At 38.9% G+C, this 9232-nt stretch overlaps 1 protein-coding gene across 1 annotated transcript; it reads right to left on the bottom strand.

Annotated features, from left to right (window-relative positions):
* Window positions 1-5740: 5740 nt before the first annotated feature.
* LOC122652552 (transcription factor ORG3-like) lies at window positions 5741-7576 on the bottom strand. The gene is made up of 3 exons (XM_043846329.1): window positions 7271-7576; window positions 6808-7164; window positions 5741-6155 (listed from the first exon to the last, which is right to left on the bottom strand). The coding sequence occupies exons 1-3, from the start codon at window positions 7547-7549 to the stop codon at window positions 6036-6038; spliced, it is 756 nt and encodes a 251-aa protein (XP_043702264.1). The 5' UTR covers window positions 7550-7576; the 3' UTR covers window positions 5741-6035.
* Between the last annotated feature and the right edge of the window lie 1656 nt (window positions 7577-9232).

Below are 9232 nucleotides of genomic sequence, written 5' to 3' on the forward strand. Positions count from 1 at the left end.
AGGTCAGTAAGTGCTTCATACCAAACGACCACCAGCAGCCGTGTACCATATAGGGAATGAAAATGATGAAAGAAACAAAAATATTAATTAGAAAGGCTCGTGTTCTTGGGTTTGTTTGTTCTTGGCTTTTTGATCAAATGCCATGAGTATTGAGTTCTTTTTTTTTTTTGGTCAAAAGAAATTCATGAATTAGGAACAAAATTATCGAAGCAAAATTCTTGTTATTTCGTACAATTAACAAAAACTCGGGTGAATAATCCATCATACTCGAGACAACTCAAACTAAAAGTCTATAGTAGTGGGCACTGAGCAAAGCAGATGAGCAGTGATTGAATTAGTACGGCACTTATGCGGGTTTCTCTTTAATCATTGCTGAATTGTTGTTTCATCAGTTGCTCCTTTGGACTTCTTACCCCCGAAAAAAATTTTCTTCCTACTACCTTACTTCTGGCAGCCAATGAAATGGGATCTTAAAGGGTGTTTTAAAAAATACAATTCGAACACGTGGCTTGGGTGTCATTTGGACGACGCAGATCGAGCTGGAAATGAGGATTTCAATCCTTCTCTCCATCGTCCAAATGGCACCTAGGCCACATGTTGATTCCTACTGTCGCGCTGGACGATCTCCAGCTCGGAGGTGCGCTCGAGAGAAGCCCAATCAATGGTTCTTTGCCCCGGAGCATGGTATACGCCAACGGTCTCAGTGTCTATCTCTCTCCTCTTCAAATAAAGGGAAAAGATGTCTTTTTAACATAGAGAGGAGAGAGAGACACATGAAAATGTTGGAGTAGGTCACGCTCCTAGACATAATTCCGTTTTCCTAATTTTAATTGGGATTGAGTTCCATGATTGCGTAGCATACAATAGCGTTTCTCTATCTCTCTCTCTTCTCACAATAAGGGGCAAATATGGCATTTCATAAAAGGAAGGAGAGAGAGAAACACTGGGAGGCACTAGTAGACCCTAATTTTTTTTGTTGGGTTTTCTTAGACTGCACTATGCATAGGGAAGTATAACACACTATTTGCCACAAAGCGTAACACTTCACTAATCATATTGACATTTAGTATTTCAATTATTGGAGAGAGAATGTTGTTTTGTCACGTGGCCCTACATTAGTGAGGGGCCAGAGAGAGTAGGTGCCTAGACATCCAACATGGGGGTTGTGTGGTCATTTCGCCACCCCTTGTATCTGAACGTCGTGGTGCATGATCAAACAACATTTTTTTCCCTTCAATTATATAGGGTAAAGTGTATCCGCTTCTCTTTCTTTTCTCTGATCACATTTATCCTATCATCTTGGGAGGACGACATGCGACACATCATACATGTACTTCAAGAACTAGGAATAAAATTTTATGGCAAAATTTATTGAGTTTGGATCTCGTCCCCACGTGGGCACGAATGGGAATAGATCCAGGCCCTCCATGGGGTATGAGTCCAATGCGTCAGAAGTGGGGTCCCACACTCCATGGAGGATGTGAGATATGGAAGTGGGATCCCATTCTCCTATGAAAATGTACGGGAATGGGTGTGAGTCGCCCAGATGGCATCCACCATGTGGGACCGTCTCACACCCATTCTCGTGGGATCCCAGCTCGTGAGATCTATCCCCCTGTCCCCACGTGGAGATCTCTCTCTCTCTCTCTCTCTCTCTCGCTCTCTCTCTCTCTCTTATTGAATTCCTTATCTTGCTTATTGGGTAGTAGGGACTAGGGTGCAGGTTTTAGGAACCAGTATCAGATACGATCTGGATCAAATTGGATCAGTCTGAATCGAACAGATTTACCCCTAATTTTCATTTAAAATATAGTTTTATTACCTTTTTACCCATGGTTAGTACTAATCCACCAATACGAGATTGCCATAGAATTGATATTGATCCGATCCAGGTGATTTTGTAAATCCGCTATTGATCCCTAAAACCATGCTCAGGAATGCTGAAAAAAGAGAATACTTTCATTTTTAGGTTTCTTAAAAAAATGGTTAGAGCACAACCGCCTAGCGCAGTTGCTTGGGGGCTGGTATAGTTGAGCCCAATCCCGCTAAAAGGTTTTTGTAAGTACCGCGGTCCTCGGAACGAGGGTTCCTCAGCCTTATGACGATAGGGGTTGGTTTTGATGAATAATGGCATATCGTTCCGACATATCATCATGGGTATTAAGATCATGCGTCATAAAAAAAATGGAGTCGCCACTTAGGATTAGGGCCTAGGATCCAATGGGTGTAGCCCCATTCGGGATTAACAGAAAGAACTACGTGATTCCATATGGTCTGGTCAGAGATTCAGGGTAAGTAGTCAGGTTACAAGAGTGGGAAGGTATTAGGCACCTACCTCGCCCGGATAAACCGGTCTTTCGACTAGATGCTTGTTTTCGAATATTCCCCCTTAATAATATATCCTATACTAACATGCAAGGCTAAGTTATGATGCACTACTCATGACAAAGAAAGAAAAATCATGTACTATGTACATTAAAGCGAGTTATTTTAATTATCAACATTATGCCAAAAATAATAAGAAAGAGACAGATACCTGTCAAGAAATACAAGAAATAAATGAAAATGTACCAAATACGAAAGATGTGATGTCCCACGGCTCAGGTGGAGACGGACGATCGGCTTGCCCCTCTCTTGTTGGACAGAGTAAGGACTATATGAGATGGGTTTCGTTACTCAGACTTCGGGCAGAGCAACGGCTGTATAAGAGATTCTCGTTATCTGTATACAGACAGAATAACGGCTATAAAAGGAGACTTTTGTTATTCGTATACGAACGGAATAACATTTTGACTAGGAGATGAGCACTCTTCACTCAAGCGGGTAATCGATGGATCTACCCACAACTCGGAATACTACTCAAAACTCACTCACAAAGGCTTGAAAGAGGGCAACAATCGGACTGGGAGGGTCTCCCTAGGCTTGGAATCCATGAAATGAGGGGAGGGGGACCCTCCTATTTATAGGGGGTATCCCACACCCCTTGACCTGGATAGGTCCTCCACGGCGCCGTGGGGGACTTATCCACGGCACCGTGGATGACGTCAGCCTACTGATGTCGTAGCTCTCCGCGGCGGCGTGGTTTCGTACACCATCATCATGGAGAACCTCCACAGGACCGTGGGACACTGTCCACGGTGCCGTGGACAGTTGGTCCCCCTCTTTTCACTTTTTTGGGCTTTTTTGGTGTTTGGAGTATGTTTGGACCTATGGGTCTCATTTTTCTTGGGTTTTTTTCTCCCTTTTGACTCTTTAGAAAATTTTCTGTCTGGGGGCTCCGCGCCGTGGTTGGGGAAGGTGAGCAATACCTCCTTCAGCATTGGGTAAAAGGGTCTTATAAGTCATTTTAGGGATGTTTAGGTGATTTGGCTTAGATGTAGGGACAAGAGCCCTTCTAGAGAGAGATACCGTTGTCTGTCTGTGTCCTGTTGTCATCATCGTCGGGGGGTGAAAAAATTCAGTGTCTACAGTTTCCCTTTCAAGACTCCCTGACCTCATCTAATATTCCTCTCATCTAAATCCGACTATGAACTAAATCCTTGCTCATATATCCCATCTTAGGTTTCTTATCTTTGCTCCACGTCTTGGAAAGCAAGAAAATGTGGTCTAGGTGTCGCTAAGGAGACTTGAACCATCGATCATGTTCCCGACGTTGTTTTCTCAAAGGAGCAACGAACCACCAGGGCAAGTCCTGGATCGACAAGTTTCTTACTCATGTATTAAGTTTTAGTACAATCAAAGTTCGATAATTGCCTCAAAAGGTCCAATATAAATACATCATTGGACCTTCTAAATAAGAGTGGAGAAAATCTTATAGAAATGAAGGATTTTGGCCTAGATGATCATAAAAGTAATGATATGGACACACACTTCTATTGACCAATTAGAATTGTCTCTCAAAGTTTATAATTGCCTCAAAACGGTCCAATATATATACATTATTCGACCTGAAGAAAATGTTGTAGAAATAAAAGATTTTGGCTTTGATGATCTTCAAAAAAGACGATGAGCATTATAGAAATGACTCAGCTTTCCATAAGCCACGGCTATATGGCCATCATTGGCTTGGATGAGTGACAAGGAATAGTGAAAGGGAATTTTTTTTTAACTTAGTCTATCAAAGGCCCATAGACCACTAGTTGGGTGCCCAAGGGGTTACCTGAGGTGGGGCCGTGGGGGAGATCAAGGGTGGGGGTGTAGGTGGTACATGCCAATCAAAGCCCCGAGCATGCTTCGACAAGACATGCTGAACCGTCAGACCAAGTCGGGGACTGTAAGACATTTAAGACCTTCAACATATAGGAGTAGTGATGACTTTAGGTTTGTGAGTGAACCTTTCACCATGGGTCAAGGAATATTTTCACCTTCCAAAAAAAGATTTTTGATTGACCGAATAGAATAAATGTTAAATCTATTGGAATTGGTTTAGGTTAGGCCTGATTTGGTATGATTTCTATTTCAATTTCAGGGGGTGATTTCTATTTGTGAAATTGTTTGGTTTGATTTTTACACCTTATTTCAGTGAAATAGAAATTCTGAAATAGCTGAGGAGCTGTTTCAGAATTTCTATTTCATTTGATTTAGCACTCTTGCTCTTGAATGAACACATGGTTAATTTCTTGGGCAAAATAGTAATTTCATATTAAAAATAAAACACCACCCTTCTTCTCCTAATGGTCTCACCATCACCACCCCACTCCCACCATTGCCACCGCCACCACCACTACCCTGCCATCACCACCACTACCGTTGCCACCTCTATTGTTGCCACCACCACCATTGCCATCGCCACCACCCCCACCCCCAGTACTTCCACATCATCACTACCCTGCCACCACCGTCACCACCACCACTACCCCGCCACCACCACCATCCTTCCCAAAGAAATATAGAGAATCCATTCTTAGAATTTGAACTATCAAATGGATTTTTTTATTCTTGAAATATTTCATATTGATACAATCAAAACAATTTCAATATTTTGACCAAAAATCTATTTGTTGACTATTTCAAGAAATCGATCCAAAATTGAAATAGAAATCATACCAAATCGGGCCTTAGGCTAGCTTGGGGTAGTCTAACCCAGTCCAAAGTTTCCTACCTTGGGCTTGGGTCACTAATCAATCCTTAGCCCAACCCACTTAAGGATAATGCCTTTGGGCTGGGCTTATCAGGCTGGCCCATAAAAATGATAATACTTTTTGGTTATTTGATATTAGCATTGAAATTTATTTTTCCAATTTCACCACTTGCAAATCAAAAAAACCAAATAAGTTAACAACAAAACCTATATTGTAAGAAAACATAGACAAATCCATAATCCTAATAAACAAATACAACAATTTGGTTGAAATAAGCCATTAAATTTGACAAGTGGACATGGTAAAGCATATTTATATTAACAATTTAGACACTTGAAATTACAGGAATGCCCATATACAAAGTTGTAAATCCTCTATACAAGGATAATTCTCCTCCCTTGATAAAGCCCAAAAAAAGGGGATAAATTGAGAAACCAGCCTCTGTTAAGGACTGATTTATAATGTACAAAAGGGGGGAGTTTATGATTAGAAAAGGAAAGTATATGGTATAAACAATACACTTAATTTAGACTTCTAATGTTGGAGCACTTCATCGATGGATTCCGATCGTAGGACACCCAATAGATCCACACCAACCATGAGATGGGTCCCAACTCAAAGATTGCCTTTGTCATAGACATACCATCGTAATTGTATGATCACAATAGTGTATCTTTTTTTTTCCTTTTTAATTATTGAAAAGTTGGTGAAAAATGAATTTAGAAGCTTCAAATAAACTACTGATCAGACGGTTAAGGGTTGCTTCATCTTTCTAATTTTGGTGGGCAATCTTTGAGGTAGGCTTAATCCACTGAACATGAGACACGTAGCAAAAAAACACCCCAAACCAATTGTACAAGAATTATGTATGTCATAGGATTAAAAATTTTCAGCCACTCCATTTTCATTCTTTTTGGTGAAGCTTTCAAATTTCTTCCTCATTGCATTTTACTTTTAAAGTTCTGGTTCTGCCTTTGTAGTCAAATATGATGAATTCAACTCTTCTCTATTTTGATACATCAACTTGAGCTTCTGACTCAACACCTCAGATTCCATTCTCTGAGTTTCGTTTCCCTGTTGGATCACAAGTGAGGGTAAGAAGAATTAGAATTGAAAAAAAATAAAAAATAAAATAAAAAAATCTCTCTCAAGTCTTAGTCTGATGATCACTGATAACCAAACTGAACCCTCTTCAATCCGCATCCGATTAGCTTTCGGATGGATTCTGATAGTGCTAAATGGATATGGACATGGATACAGATCGGATATTTTATCTGTTTTCATGTAAATAAAGCTTTTCGGATAGCCATAACACTACCCGAATCCATATGAATATGAATAGTGCTAAACGGATACGGACACGGATACAAAAACGAATTTTGACTATTCATTTACATCCCTATATGAAACTATTAAGAACTAGCCTATCTAATTATCTAGAGATATCAAACAAACCCAAGTCTCCTATTATTGGGTTGAGATTACCAACCCTTATTGACCCAAAACCTATAAGCTATTGGATTGGTGGATTGCATTTGGGTTAGGTAAGTGGGTTCTTTCAATTTAGGCACAACTAACTAATGGGCTACCAAGGTGTATCTTTCAATTAGAAAGCATAAATGGGATCAAATGTCTTTGTTGCTTGCTGATATAAATTAAGACAACTTGGAATTAAAATTCCATAAGAAAAGTAATAAAGAAAGGAAGAGAAGAATTTGATTTAGACCTGAAGATGGAGGTTGTAGAAGACCTTTTCCCCATTAGATTCATTAGTTGAAGCACTCAGGACTTGAACCCCTACTTCTTCCAAATCAACTAAAACCTCAGAAAGAGGAATGTTCTTGGATTTGGATGCACAAATCTGAATAATAATTTCTCTTTCGTCGACTTTACTGGCCGAAACACTCGGCAATGATCCCCCGCCGGTACCTTTCCCTTGCTTGTGAAGTTTGATGGTATCTCCTTGCTTATAGATACTTGATAATATATCTTCTTTCTTCTGTGTTAATTTCTGGACATGCTTCTGCAACTCTGGTATATACTTGAGTGCACAAGAAACAGTAGCTGGGATACTTAATTTCTTCTGCAGGAACCCAATTCAATTCATGAGAAACAATTTACAGAAAACAGAGAGAAACAGAGTGAAACAGAGAGAAACAGAGAAATAATAGAAAATAAAATCTCAATACCGTTCTATCCCTTTCAGGAAGTAGAGACTGAAGAATGGAATACAAATCATTCAATCTTTTTCTTCGATCACGTTCACTTGCGTTGTGATTCAGTTTCTTGAAAGCTTCTTGATCACCACTTAAAGCACTTGTTGGGCCATCAAGATCAATTAATTGCTGGGAAGAAGGAAAACATAAGAATGATTCTGAAGTTCCAGTTTCTTTGTAGTTGCAGTTCATGAAAGGCTCATCAAGTCTTGGCAAGCCAAAGCTTGGAAATGGAGTTGAGTTAGCCAACATTGTTTTGCGAAAAATGTTGGGAACGAACTCACTAGTTTTTTCTTTTTTTCTTTCTTTCTGAGAGGAGGGGACGTAGACTCTTAAAATCTCGTGCTTTTATAGTAAATCTTCCATGGCGATCTTCCTATTCAAAGTCTCTCAATTATTAAAGAATAAATACATGGCAGAAGCAGTGGTTCATTGACACTTTCATATATTTTCCTTTATAAAGATTTAACCAAGAACCGAAAACAACCCTTGGCTTTATTAATCTAAAGAAGTGGAGATGAAATTAATTATCAGAAAGCAACAAATTTTAACCTAGATTATAATAAAGCATAAGAAGCCAATAGAGTTTCGACGCGTTAGACAAATCTGATGTGGCCTTCTCCAATTGTTTCCTACGTTTGAAAACACTACTTAGATTGCCAAACACCAAACACACAAAATGGGTCCCATTGCAGAGTCAAGATTTAGCTTTCGGCTTCCTTACACCAATCATCTCTCTCTCTTAAGGCCATAATTATATGATCTATAATAAGGGTTAGGGAGTAATTAGATTCTAGAAGGGGATATTAGCTGTTACTAATTAAAGTTTTTGGGTTATTAAAGTTCCTAAGTGTTGGGGTTCCCTTATTATAGATTTTAGTTGTCTTTCCATGAAGATCACACTTTACAAGCATATGATATCATCTCAATTCAATACCTAATTCAAATTATTGAGAGAGTTAAGTTAGATTTTGTTATCACTCCCACGAGTCAACTAATTAAAGTTTTATAGGCATTCAAAAACCTTTAATGTGGCAGCTGAGGTGGCATAACAGAAAGGGCTCCACGTGTTTTTTTGTTTCATTCTATTTAAAATATTGGAAAAGAATGCCACTACAAGAAAAGTAGATAATGGCTATGCTTTAATGAGACTTTTAGCTACAGTAATTTTTTTGCCGCCACTAAAAGTAAGGTTTCAGACTTTCAGTGGGGGTAATTATATAGGGCAATAGTTTATAAAAAACACTTCTAGGGACATCGGTCTTGGACTGATGGTTGGGACTACTGGTTGTAATGATGTCTAGGTATGTTGGTCTCAAGTTCGAGACCCTTCTTCTCCTATCGCCTGCAGCAAGTCTGTTATTTTCTGGAATAAGTGTTGGTCCTTCGTGGCTCCTCCTATCTATTTTGAATAAAAAAATTTAATTTAGTGGCAATATTTTTTTCACTACTAATATTTCTTTTATTTAATTTAAAAAATATAATATTTTCACGGTTGTTTTATTTACCTTGCCGACTTGAAGAGCCCATTTTCTATGGCTAGCTTCGATGCGTAATCCCATCAAGGCAAGTCTTTGCTATTATATTTACCAATTTTCGAGTTGTGAACCAAATCTTTTTTTTAGTGGCGGTAATCTGCTAAAAAATGCATACATTGACAATAGCTAGTGCTGCATATTTCAAAAACCTTGTTTGACCAAATGGATGATATCATTTTCTTCATTGCCGTTGGTATGGTGTGTGGATTCCTCCCCACATTAGAGTTGCAAGGAACCTTCTCCCTAAAAATATTTTCAAAATCTTATAAATTTTTCCTACACCAATAAGGACTCTCATGTGCTTTCATATCACACTTGCAACAATGTTTACAGACTTTTAGCATCCAAAATAAATAATAGTGTTTTCAAATGTAATCAAATTGAGGAAAGATATTAG

Source organism: Telopea speciosissima, chromosome 2, assembly GCF_018873765.1.
Source record: "Telopea speciosissima isolate NSW1024214 ecotype Mountain lineage chromosome 2, Tspe_v1, whole genome shotgun sequence".
Lineage (NCBI taxonomy): Eukaryota > Viridiplantae > Streptophyta > Magnoliopsida > Proteales > Proteaceae > Telopea > Telopea speciosissima.